The 13,297-nt window shown below is 46.3% G+C and overlaps 1 protein-coding gene across 1 annotated transcript in view; it reads right to left on the bottom strand.

Annotated features, from left to right (window-relative positions):
- Nucleotides 1–13,297, bottom strand: part of EPS8L2 (EPS8 signaling adaptor L2) — a 69,245-nt gene that overhangs the window by 10,399 nt on the left and 45,549 nt on the right. Inside the window, exons 5-15 of the mRNA XM_076343653.1 lie at nt 12,367–12,528; nt 11,283–11,432; nt 11,058–11,137; nt 10,767–10,906; nt 8,489–8,568; nt 7,863–7,989; nt 7,416–7,504; nt 4,999–5,073; nt 3,787–3,935; nt 3,478–3,604; nt 2,975–3,090 (exon numbers count right to left, since the gene is read on the bottom strand). Coding sequence (XP_076199768.1) covers nt 2,975–3,090; nt 3,478–3,604; nt 3,787–3,935; nt 4,999–5,073; nt 7,416–7,504; nt 7,863–7,989; nt 8,489–8,568; nt 10,767–10,906; nt 11,058–11,137; nt 11,283–11,432; nt 12,367–12,528 — 1,295 coding nt within the window. The remainder of the gene's footprint in view (nt 1–2,974; nt 3,091–3,477; nt 3,605–3,786; nt 3,936–4,998; nt 5,074–7,415; nt 7,505–7,862; nt 7,990–8,488; nt 8,569–10,766; nt 10,907–11,057; nt 11,138–11,282; nt 11,433–12,366; nt 12,529–13,297) is intronic.

Here is a 13,297-nt window from a genome sequence, read left to right as displayed (position 1 = left end):
TTTTTATTGCCTGGCTTAGGAAAATTTTGCAGATCTCATCTTTTTCTTCTCTGGTTGGGATGGGTGTAGTGTTATTTTTTAATTCCAAAAATGTTTGCAGTATGGAAAAACTGTCTTGCCTTGTTGTCTAAGGGCAGGTAGAAACTACTTTAATGCACCTTCTATGGATCTTTCTGCTTATGGCTTGCAACCTGCACAGCTACCCGACGCAGAAGACTCCTGGGTGCTGTATTCGCAGTGGGCATGCCAACAGGGGGTCAGGTTCTCCTCCAGTTTATGTCAAGTTCTGTAACTCAGTGAAGCCAGTGCTTCTGGCACTGCTAGCAACTATGGTTTTTAGCTTGATATTTTTCTATTGCCAAGTTCTTGGGTTTGGTCAGTGATTTGAAATCTATAATCTGTGGAAACTCGGCTCTTTGTGGACTGCTTCTGAGGCATCTGTAAAACCTGGCTTTGAAAAACAAGCCCATTGTGCTTAGTTTCAGTTCATTTTACTGTCTTCATTAGATAGCTTTTGGTGGTCTGAAAAAGATTGAAACCACTGGTTCAGTGGTTTGATATCATGCCTACGGCTGTAGTGCTGTCTTTAGCTCGCTTGATTTGGGACAACTCTTGGTCTAGTTACAGCCATGTGCAATATGTAAATCTGCAGCGGGGGAGAGCTTGGAGCAGACTCTCAAACAGATTGAATCCACCAGTCGAGAAAGGGAGTGGTGGCCTTACCCAGCAGTGCCCTGAAGGCAGGGAGGGGGAGGAAAGCCAAGTTAGGTAGAAATTACTTCTTTTGTAGCATTCCAGAAGGTAAATGAGTCATGAGGAAAGAGGTGACAGCTGGAGGAGTTTGAGGTTAATGTGTATTTTGCATGCACCTAGGTTTTACACAAGCGACCTTTGCCGATTATTGTAATATTGCTTGGGGCTTTCATGACACTTCTCTGCAGCCAAAAGCCCTGTTGTAAATAATAATACTGATGCATGGGTATTTTTGTTAATATAGGGTCTCTTGGTTAGAAAACTGGTTTAAACTACCCTGAAAAAAGTATGAGTACAGCAGGAAATATGTTTGTCCCAGGACTGTGATCTTGGCAAACATCTGGGCAGACTTGGCTGAAGTCTGCTCCGGACTGAAGAAGGCGTCTAAGCACATTCTCAATTTTAGCATCTGCTTCAGTGCCATTAACTTTGATGTGTTTTTCTTAAATGTTATCCATATGGAAAACTTGCTGTTGACAGTCTGAAAGGTAGGTAAAAAGGTACAACACCTATCCCAGGAGAAAAAAGACCCTGATCTACTCCTCGTGAGCCCACACAGTAGTTAGGCTGAGAGGTGCGTCAGGGAAACGGTCACCTTGGTAAAAAGGCATGCTGTTAATTTGCATTCCAGGACTCGATACTACTATTTGTAGTTTGCCTGTGCTGAGACTAACAGATGAAAATGTTTCCTTACGTGTGTTATCTACCAGTCACTAAAGATGGACTTAAATGTTCTCATGTAAACTAAGTTCTCCTTATTTTTTCATAACCTCACTGAGAAAAATGGAATTGGAGAAGAGAATTTGTTATCGGAATCCTTTCCCTACTCAACACTGCGTCTGTACCGTTTTATGGTCCCATGAGGACCTTTGAGGGGGTGAATGGGAAGAATAAGTTATTTTGCTGCTATAATTGGATTTAAGGTATTTTGCTGTGAATTTGAACTTTTTTGTAGTAGTAGTAGAGCTTATAAATCTTTTAGATTAGAACATAAAACCATGAAAAAACAGCCTGGCTTGAAGGTTTTTTTCCCAGTCCAGAGCTGGCTACAGAAAAGTGCACGGCTAAGTGCTTTGCTGGGTCTGGACTTCCAGTCTTTAAAGACTTGAAGTTGATAACTTCATGTCAAATCACTGCAAAGCGGAGTATGGCAGAGAATTAATTTGCAATTTGGGAAGAGTTTGTTGAAACTCAGAGATCTCGGGGAAAATTTCAAAGGCATAAGCCCATGTAAACAAGCAAGCAGATGAAAAGCCTCTAAACTTTGAACCAAAAGTACTTTCATAAAGATTTTATACCACTGAGTAACTGGTGATAGAAAACTAGCTGTGGGGCAAAGTGTTTGGTTAAATTGTGAGAGCACCATTTTTCCCTGGGAAAAAAGCCTGAGGCAAAGGGGTGGCCTGGTTGGTTCTGGGTTGGGAACTGAACTTTTCAAGACTTCTGAAGGGGAGGTTTTTCCCCCCATTTTCTGGATTTATCTCATTAAGAAGAGTTGTCTGAAATCAACGCCCTGTCAGTTTCCTGATGGAGAGATGGGCAAGAGTGGAAACACGTTCTCCTTTTATTCAGCCTCTAATAAATGTTTTTCCCTTTGCTTGTGTCTAAAAGCAAAAGGAGGAGCTGCTGCCTCCGGTGAAACAAAACGGTACTTCCTCAGTTAAAATGTTTTCCATGCAGTGCTGCTGAGGTCAGGCTGCTCTTTCACCAGCACTGTGTTTTTTCAACAGCGGAAAGCTTGCGTGTACTCGTGCCTTAGTACAGATTCCTCCTATAAGCAGGTTCGTTCTATGCAAGCTATTGTGGCTTTGGGATGAATGGAGAGATACTAACTTCTCTAAACGTATGGTGAACAAAAGTGCAGCACAGTATCTTTAGCACATGATCCTTAATATCACTTTGGTGGGCTGATGTTATGAAATAAGACCTACGATTGACTAATGAAGTCAGTCAGTATCTGCCTCTTGCGTGGAAAACACATGTAACCCATTTCCTTGTAGACCTGCTGGTGATTAAAAAGGAGACAGTGTTTACATGAATAATCCCTCGTCTGATCTTTGAGTTGCCTTGATCTTGTTAACAAGTCTGAATTAATAATGGCAGACAGTTATCTCCCAGGATGCCAAAACATTCTGGTGTCATGATGTGTTGCAGTGGGTGCTTATGAGATTACAAGGTGGGAGCCGAGGCGCCGTTGTCCGGGGTGGTGCTGATACGTTACCTATTTACATGCTGAGTTACGTTCTGTTTAAAGGCATCCACAGCTTGTGTCTGATCAGTGGTCTGGCCACGCTTGAGTGAGGAGTTACGGTAAGGATATCCATTGGCTGATGATAGCTGGAAAGGTAAAAATGAAGTCAGTGTTACCAGGAAAGGGGAAAGCTGTATCAGAGAAGAGGAGAGTGAGTGGTAGATGAATCATGGCCTGGAAGCTTTTGGTCACGATGAGGTGCACACCAAAGAAATGTTCTTCAGGCCAACCTGTATCCATGGGGCTCAGTTACGGTATAGTATCCTATTTCCTGTTGATCAGGAGATGAGGCTGATTATTGCTGCCCTTTTCTGGCCTTATTTTCTTTCCATATTTAACTGGAGTGACCAGATCCAACTGAGTTTTGAGCCGACTACTTGTTACACACCACCACAAACTCCACAGATCCATCTCTCACTCTGAAAAAGGGGGAGGGAGAGGGAAGAGAGGATGACCAGGGGCACAAGACTAACCTCTTCTTGCAAGTGTCCGATGTCTATTTCCCAGGGAGCTCCGCGGAATATTTCCATGGGTGGTTCCCAGCCATTGCGGAATTTGGGGATGTAGGTGGGGATGTTTGCTTCTCGGGGCCATTCAGCTCTAGGACATGAAGTGGGGAATATGTGGCGAGAGTCACAAGGAACATGTCTCTGAAAGCGTGTCAGGAAGAAGCAGGGGCATCAGGGCATCCTTGACCCTCTGACACGGCTATAAAATCAAGCATCCCCTCTGCCTTTCTCAAGAGCTTGGGGAACCTGACGAGATGGCAGCTCTGTCCTCACCTGGATCTGGTCCATGCCTCTCCCAGGGAGTCCCAGAGGTTTATCTCTTTCGGTGTCAGGTGTCCTCTGAGGAAATCTGTGGTGTCTTTAGAAAGAAGTGGGCTGACGACAGACCTGGCAAGCTCAGGGCCACCACAGCTGCTGATGATCTGGATTACACACAAACACACAAAAAGATGAGAGATTTTGCAGGAAATGTTCAAAATATCAAACCAGCACACACGCAAAGGAACAGAAATCAAAGACAGAAAAAATCAGTGGTTCTGATCCTTCAGAGTCTCTATGCCTGCCCACTCCAAAGGAAGCCAATGTACCCGCCATGGTGAGTTACCTCTAAGACCAGGCTAGTTCACATTAGACTTGCACTTCTGAAGTTCTCCTCTATGCCTTCATATGTAAGGGCGAGGTTTCACAACACAGATGAACTAAATTAATGGTTTGCTGCTACCTAAAAGGGATGCTGTATTGCCTCAGCATCCCCTTATTACCCTGATAGTACCTGACTGGCAGATTTTATTAAGAAAAGGCAAATAGACAGATAAGGCAAATAGTCCCTGACTAAGCTCTCCAAGGTATAAAATGAAAGCCAGAGGGCAAGACTTCATGACAAGTGATGGCCTGACTCCTGTTGGCAGCAGCTAATCCTTAGATCAGCTCAGGTGTCTCAGGAAACATCAACCTAAATCTTTGAAGAAGACTGGACAGTTCAGAGGAACACGAGAATTTTTCTATTGGAGTCAAAGCAAGGTCTGATCTGAAAATTAGCCGTTGTTAGAGACAGGATGTATCGCAAGCTGGCACTTCAAAAAATGGAAAATCGCTTGGTATTTCTGTGTCCCTTCTGGCTTCTTTTTCAAGTTGGGATTTCTGCTTCCTATTTTCAGTGCAAATATTGAACCATGTTTGCTTGAAGGTGAGATCAGGCAGATTCCCAACAGGAAACATAGCTGGCTTGCACTTTTGTTCACAGTAAGTCTTTGTTAATGGCGTGGAAAGATTCGTATTTGCTAGGGTTTGTGTATTTAGTTCAAGCTGGAAATCAGAACAGAGGCCAGAAACACTGGCCTTGTTGCTTCTAGACTTTACTGAGAAAGCTTTAGCCAGTTGTGAGCAGTCTTCTAACTCTTCTGCGTAATCTAGCCGCCTATAAGTGCGAAAGCAAGATTAGAAATAAAAAGTGAGTTCACGGTGAAACCTGTGAATAAAGTTTACCAGTTCCAGCGGCCCAAATAGGAAATGCACCAACTCTGAAGCGCTGGGGTTCTGGATGTGCTTTCTCAGTTTGGCCTGAAAAGAGAAAGGAAACCCAGTTTAATCCTAACCTGATTTTGCCTTCTCTTTCCTGTCACATGGAGGGATTGTTGCTGACTGATATTTGCCACAGTTAATAACGCAGCCTGAAAAGTAAGGAAACTTTTGACAGTGCCCTTGAAATCAGGGAAGAACAGTCAGCGATTGGGGAGTAGGACTCAATTCAGTTTTAGATCATCTCTATTTTGTGTCCATTTCTAAGGGTGCTGAATTTCAGGAGGGGTGGAGTACTTAACTCTGTTAAAACCAGTCCCTTTGAAGCTATTTTGAGCAGAAGCAGAAAACCTTGGCTTATTTTGAAAGTCTTAGTGAGGAAGGGCCAGGTTTATTGCTTCTGACTCTTGCAGAGTTGAAAATCCCACTAGTTCCCACAGAAGAAGTGTTTTACGGGGTCCCTTGGCAAATTGCCAACAAGGAAGAATCTCCACCAAGGTCTTGCCTGCAGCACCTAGAGCTACTCTGGCCACTGAAATGCTTGGTATTTGGAGTAGTCTGTGGTGGGATGGAGGAGCAAACGCTTAGGGTTGCTTTACTATAAGAATTGCGTTTCATTAACAGCAATCAGCTAAGCTGTGGTGAGAAACCACTTCAGTTTGTGCTTCCTTTCAGCTCTTTCTTGTGTCCTGTGCTACTGGCATTGCTGCAGTGGAAAACAGACTCCCTCCTCCCTACCGAAATGCAAGGCATTTTAAATGCTGGTGATTAAACATTAATGTGGAGTGGAAAGCGTGAAATAACCGATGGCGGCAAGGTGACTAAATGAAATGGCACTTCACAAGGACTTCGCAGCCACGTGGCACGTGACAGTAGTGCTGGGGCAGACATGGCAGTACTCCACCACTGACTCCCCGCTCTCCTTCTTACTTGCCCCCGGCCTCTTGCCGAGAGAGCAGCTGCTCTTTGTGGATACACAGGCAGCAAAGTCCAGGGCCCGAGTGCAGGGAGAGCTTGGGCACGTGGATGAATTTCCTACGTGTTAACTCCCACGCTGCTGATGGGGGAGCAGCAGCGGTGCTGAGCTCAGGGACTGCATGCCAGAGCATTTGCACAGACCCACAGCCTGTAATGGGCACTTGCGGCTGCGTTGCGTGATTGGCAGTGGCCGGGGTAGGACACTAACTCCAGCGCAGACCTGTGCTGTGCCTAAGGGTTTGGCTGACCACACTGACTCCACGGTATTTATCTCAGCTGTGTCAGCAGTCAGAAAGGGCTGGGATGCAACAGCCAGGCCGGGATTTCTTTATGCTTGGAGAATCCTCAGCTGCTTCTTCAGGGAAGCTAACATCCTGCTGTGGATGCGTGGCATAGCCTTAGCGGGGCGCCTGATCGGTTTGTGCGAGAGCAGTGATTGCTGGCCAGAGCTGCCACCTCCAAGACTCAGTTCTGGTCCTGAGCAGGCAAAAATTACGCGTATTTGCTTCTAAAAGAAAAGGTTGGAGCTTGGTGTCCTGCATTAAGGTTGTTTACAATCTCTGTGGTTTCCTTACTAATAACTTCTCAGGAAGGATCTTGTTAGGCTGTGTTCGCTGGGCAAGTTTGGTCAGATCTGACAGAATTTCCTCCTGGCTTTTTACCCTCCTGGTCTCGCATGCTTCACTAAGCGGAGCTGGCAGCACTGGGAACATCTTTATGCTTCTGCTTTTCATCCCCTTCTTAAGACGGCAGCTCCTCCAGGGGAGAAGGAGAGGAGGAGCCAGGAATTTCAGGGCAATGAGGGACATCAGTTATTGTTAACCAGAGACTTTCCAGGCCCCTGGCTGAGGCAGCTTTACAGCTGCTCTGTAGACAGAATTGTATGAGAACAATTTAGATAAGACTTTTTTTTTTTTTTCTTTTCTAATATTTGCAGTCCTCCTTTTTATGCCTTGTAAGGATAACAAGGACTACAGCTCCCAGAAAACTACCCAGACTTTTAAAGGCCACAAGCAGAAGCAAGTATCTAGAGTGGGGATGCCTATATAAGCCTTTGCACAGCTGTCAGCAAGGTGGGCATGGTGGTTCTTGGCTCTCTGAGCTCACAGCTTCACAAATGCTTTAAGTTAGGACTGTATCTGAAAAGAGATCCAGGCATTGCAAGGCCCCTGGCTGCTCAGTTCCGTCCTGGACTTTACGCTTCTAGGTTCAGTCTAACAACTTGGCCCAAGAAACCTGCACGAGCCTGACACAATGTTTGTTCTGGATTCTGAAGAATCTGGGATTCACACCTTTGTCCCTTGATAGTGTTTTCAGTTCAAATTTCACTTTGAATGCTTACGACTGTGATACATGGGAAAAAAGCCCTGTCACTGCATGGGGTGGAAATACCCTCTGTGCCTTACCAAGAGGTTAAAAGCCAGTTTGGTTTTCTGGAAGCAGTCGATGAACTCGGCCTCACTTGGGGGTCTTGCTCGAAGAGTCAGCATGCCCTCTTTTATGAGAAGGTGGAGAGAAAGACACTTTAATTAGAGCATCCCTTTTCAGGAAGGTTTTATCTTGCTGGCATGCAGAAAACACAGCAATAAAGGGTGCTGAGACTAGAACTACTAAAAATCTAGGGTTCAAGAAAATGAAAAGTCCTTCTCTGTGTTGGAGGCGTCACTAGGCTCTGTGTGCTCTACAAGAGGTCCCCACAGACCAGCGGCACCTTCCAAACTGGTGTAGCTGCTGTTGGGTCCATAGCCATGCTGCTGAATCAACCTGGCCTTGCTCGGGTGTAAGCTGAGGTCTCTTCCCAACCTTCATCTGTGCCCCTGTGTTCCCCGTTTGTTCTAGCTGTTGCACTGTACCTGCTGGCCCTTTCTTCTTGTTCTTCTTCCCTTTCTTCCTTTGGTTGAGCTGTTTGAATGCCTCTGCAGCCTTCTGAAGCCTGGCGACAAACAGTTCAATGTCATCCAGAGTGCAGTTCAGGATTTGCTGTGAGGACAGAAATGCAACAAACCAAGGTGAAAGAGAGCCCGAACTGCACGCAGCTGGGAAGCCCGAATCCCAGAGCGTGCCGCTCTGTGCCTGCTTCATTTCCTGGAAGAATGCACAGGAATGGGGAATCCAGGCATGAAATTAAGCTGAATTTATGACTTTCCAAACACAAAGCTGTGCCTGGTTGTGTGCTGTACTTATCAGTGTGACAAGTGACCCCTGCTAATGGACGTCTGGAAAATTACCCTAAGACCAGACTGTGGGCTGGGGAGGAGCAGACCTTCTGAAATCAGCAGAGCTACCTCAGGTCAAAGGAGATTGTAACTGACCCAGTGATGGAGCTTTGCTTTTGTTCACCTTATATTTATGAATGGTAGATATCGGTTTAATGACTAGATTATGCATAAAATGTCTGCTCATGGAGGAGCCCCTTGCTTCCTTCCTCTCTTCTCCCTCTCCTTCTGCCTATTGACTGTGCATCGTTCTTGTTACCAACCGTTTCTTTTTCAATCTTCTGTGCTAAGATGGCTCGGGACTCTTCGTGGTCATGAGAGCCAGAGCCTCGTCGTTCATAGTCTGCAAACAAGGGAGGGGGAGAAAAATATATTTACTATCAGAGGTTGAAAATAGGCTCCATTAAATGCAGGGATCCATGGGATGGTAACTCCGAGCTTGGTTGTTTATTATGGGTTATGAGAGCACCTCAGGAGATCACAAAGAGCAGGAGGTGATCAAAGTTGCCGATTAAATCTTCCAAGGTCACAGCACCTCCCTGCCAACCCTCTGTGTCGATACGCTGCCTGTTTTCAAATATAAGCAGTGAATGAATCGTGAAGAGCATCCAGCTGTCAGCTACGGGCAGAGACCTGCAAGCCCGGGTCTCCAGATGCTGTGAGTCACTAACGCCTTTGCCTTTGATGCACCTAAGCTGACTTATGCCTGCAGAGGAGCTGAAGAGCCACTGTGCATTGCAGAGCACTCCACATGTAAGTAAAGTGCGATTAGATTAACTCCCACTCTCTCTCCTAACCTCCAGCTCTCTGCAGGAGCCTTCCTTGTCCCAGAGGTACCAGTTTAACTAAACAGTAGTTGAGAGAGAAGAAATAAGACCTGGAAGTGAATGCAGCTGTCACTTGCTAGAAAGCAGCATGCCAGGAATTCTGCATGACTGATGCTTACGTGGGCCTGTGCACAAATCAGCATTTTTGTACAAACTCATGTGCAGTCTCTCAAGTGTTTTTAATGGGTGTTAAAAAAAATCCTCCTGCAAGAAAAAAACCACAGGCACCTCCCAGCTTCCAGAAGACAGACACTCAGTGAGGGGGTGATATTTCGGTGTGAATAATTGCTCGGGTGGCCTCTTGTGAAAAGAAAAACGCATCAGTTCAGTGAAATGGCATTTGAAAGGGCCGACACAGCAGGTGTTTGGACAGCAGGATATATAAAGTGGGAGAACTGGGGAGGCAGTTTTGGTAAAGGATCATGAAAAATGTGCATCATCTTTAAGTGTTAAGATGAGGTGATTAGTTTTGACAGGTTTTGTAGAAAAAGCAGTAAGGCATGTTTCAAAGGAGAAGCGATCTCAGCGAACGGGCATCATTGAAGGCTTTCTCCTGTCACCTGCTTTCGTGCCAGGCTCTGTGTTCTTAGATCCAGAAATCCCACCTGGGTAAATGCCCAGCTCTGCTGATGTAAACAACGGACTTAAAGCTTTATGCTAAGCATCCTGGGAAGGGCAGAGTTAAGTTTCATTAAAAACTGCTGTGCATCAGAATATAGGTGTTTATACGTGGTCCAGCTCTGAAATACAGATCTTGTTTTCATTAAGCAAAACTGGACCTGAAATAGGCTCTCCATTCAGGAGGCCAGAGCCGCTGCTTGGCTTCAGCTCCCATCCCGGGGAAATGAGTGTTTTCTCTCCTCAGCTGGTGTTTGGAGTTTCTTAGAGTATCCTGATTACGTGTTTTCCTTGAACCTAGAAATTAATCCTAAGAGAAGGTGGTACAATAGGCAGTGATAAGAAAGGCTTACAGTTTGCTCGTCATTTTAGTCAGTTTGAGCTTTTGTCAGAGAAAGAGCTTATTTCTGTTACCGGGAGCTTATTTCTGTTACTTCTTTCTCCAAAGAGAAATACAATTTTTTTCAAGCCAGCTCAAACGGGCTGAAATCAGGATGGTTTTGGAATAAGATTTTGGATTAGCACAGGGGAGAGGTGAGTTGAGATTTGCATTTCCACACTCAACTGTAGGAGAATTCATGCAAACCACTTGATTTCTGAGGGTGAAATCTTGGCTCCTGTGAACTCAGCAGAGCTAGGAATTTGCCTTTCTGACCAGGTCTGTCTTGTCTGTACGTTTTAAGATCACCCGTGCCTGGTCTAAACTTCATGTGATGGCTCAGTTTTATGAGGGGCTTTCACCTCTTTTGGGAATTTCAGTATCCCCAAAATACAGGTGTCATTACAAGGAGTTTCTAGGAGCTTTGATTTATTGAGCTGTTGTTGAGCAGAAGATGCCTACTGCTAGCCCAGCAGGTACAAATATTTGCTGCGGCCCAATTTTTAGGCATTTATAAAGCACAGCCAGAGATGCAACAAAATGTTGTGCCTTTGGTATGTGTCTGTGTTAGATTATAACACAGTGAAAAAACAATGGGCTTCCCTGTGCTCCAGCAATACAGGGCCTGAAATGACCACAGGCCATTTCAGGAGGGTTGGCTGTCTGGGCTAATGAGTACCCCGAACCCAGGACAGACTTGCTGAGTGTTCCCAGTACCTGGATTGTGTTGGGAAGGGGGTGCCACCCGGTTCCTGTTCATCGCTGAGCCTCGCATGTCGTGCTGGATAGGGATGGGAGCCGGCCCTTGTGGTGGTGGGAGGATGGATTGTCTCTGCCTGATCTTTTCTTGGTTTGCTCTGCAAGGGAAACAACGCAGAACAACCCTGTCAGCGGCTGCCGATCCTGTTTCTGAGAGACTGGTGTGCGAATGCACTATTGTAACTGGGGCTTGTTTTTGTGTTGGTTTTTTTTTTTTTTAAACTCTCAGCTGTATCCTGCAGTACTTACTTGAGTGTCTGTGGCCGTATCTTCTTTCCGTGCTTGTGGTCTGCCAGGGCACTTTCTATGTCCTCGTGAACCATCTCCGCCTCAAAGATAAAACAGGGATGTTTTTAAGGGCTTTGCTTTGGAAAGGATTGAGGGCTCTAAGTGGATAAAGGAAGAAGGGGCTGGCAGACAGCTAGGAGCGTATTTTATTCTCTGTTTCACACCAGCAAGGAAGGCTCTGCTCACCTCTACCTCGTCACAGTTGAAGAAGTGGATATCAGGTTTGTGCTGCTCTGAATCCTGACACACCAGGAGGAGGACGGAGGAATAGCGCATCTGATTCAGCACCGTTTGGCAGTGCTGGACTGTCGGCAGAGGGAAGTCCTCCAGCTCCTCCTGGAAGAGAAAGAGGAAGGGGTCAGGCAATGGGGAACTATTGAACTGACAGGGAACGGTCCTGTGTATGAACTCCTGGGATCCCTGTTTGAGGAGAGAGACCTGGCAGAGCTTGTGCTTCTCAGCAGTGGTTTTCTGGGCTCTTCAAAGATACATGTCAAGGTTTGCAGAGGGGCAGTGGCTTGCGACTGCGGAATAGGAGAGAGGTGGATGGCAAACAGAGGTGAGCTCTTGTTCTCCTCTGAGTCCTGAATATGGGGCCCAGCGTGAGACTTCAATAACTTGAGCTTTGTTGCTCACCATGATCTTATTGCTGTGCTCTACCTGCACCAGTACACTTGTCATGCATCCCAGCAGAGCACTGGGAGGAAAGATGCTTTCTGCGAGGGGCTTACCCTCCCACTGTCTCCTTGGATGACCTTGGGCTAATATTCTTTAGTTTCTCAATGCTAAAATCAGAGCAGCACCATCCCTCTCCCACCATCTGCCTGCTCTTTCCCCTTGGATTAGGTGCCCTGTGAGCATGTACGTGTATCACCTGTCAAAATGGTGTGCTGTTCTCAGGCAGGTGATCCTGCGTGTTATTTTGATGCAAGTAATATGTCCTTCCCTCTCTGCTTATGCTTTATGCAGATCTCTGTGGACCTGTAAGTCTGTATCACTCCCACAGAAAGCAGTTTTACTGTTGGCCTGGAGCACAGCTCAAGGCATCTTTCACCTGGAGTATCTGTGCTCTGGAGCCGTGAATAAATCATCCCACAACAACCTGCCCTTTGAATTAGTCAGCCAGCCCCCGCACACCCAGGAGTGGACTTTGGTAGTGATTTGCCCTTGTTTGGGTTCCTTAGAAGTGCCCCTCCCAGGCAGAACGGGAAGGGCACACACTGCACCCCACGCGTCAAGCTGTGGGTAGCTCTCGCAGAGCCCTGGGTACCTGCGACTCGCAGTCCAGCAGGCGGATGGACTTGTCGTTCACTTGCAGCAGCATCTCCTGCGTCCAGATCTTCTCTTTTGAGTTGAGCAAGATGAGTTTTCGAATAGCATCGTCCACCGTCACGATGGACTCGCTCTTGTCCATGATGAATGTGGCCAAGTGCTGAAGTTGGGAGGAAAGGAGGAGAAAACAGGTGAAAAAGTTTTGATGATGCATGTACCGTAAATCAGCGGTGAAACCATCTCTAAAGGCTTGAACTACTGTTTGTCTGCTCTTTAGAGCACAGGCATGAAAGAGTTGCTGCAGAAGGTGTATGTTCTGGTTGTAAGTACCAGCCTGTCTGTAGTGGTGAAAGATTAGGGTTTTGTAATGCAGCAAAGATTTTCAAAACAAGTTTCACCACTTGCATATTTATCTCATCATGTATCAATTCTAGCAGCTCTGGCCACCGTCCAGCAGCGCATGTTTGCAAATGCTTTGTACACACGAGTTATTCCCCTGGCTTTTCTGAAAGTGGCTTGGAAGTTTAAATACGGTAGTTAAACTTCACTTGACAAGCTAAAACCACTTTCATTATGCTCGTCTCACGTAGCAGATCTCCCTGCGTGGAATTTGTCCCAGGCAAAGAGCTCACACAAGCCATGGGCAAATGTTAGTCCTCTGTGCCGAGGTGGGATCCACATGATGTATGGGCTTTGGCCAGGTCCCCTGCCCTGGGTAATTCAACGGGCAGCACAGCTGCACCAGAGAGCTGCTGCACTGCAAAGCTACCCGGTCTGCAAGACAGCTCCAAACCTGGCAGCTGACTCTGCACCAGCCCTTCAATCCCCTCATGTTACCTTCCCCCCAAAAGTACCCAAATCAGCCCTCATGGTAGTGAAAATTGGCGTTGCTGACTGTAAGAAGGGATTTTTTTTGCTACTTGCCTCTG

The sequence above is a fragment of the Aptenodytes patagonicus genome, chromosome 7, assembly GCF_965638725.1.
Source record: "Aptenodytes patagonicus chromosome 7, bAptPat1.pri.cur, whole genome shotgun sequence".
In the NCBI taxonomy this organism is placed as follows: domain Eukaryota; kingdom Metazoa; phylum Chordata; class Aves; order Sphenisciformes; family Spheniscidae; genus Aptenodytes; species Aptenodytes patagonicus.
The sequence above is the reverse complement of the archived record's forward strand: the minus strand, read 5'-3'. Positions and strand labels throughout refer to the sequence as shown.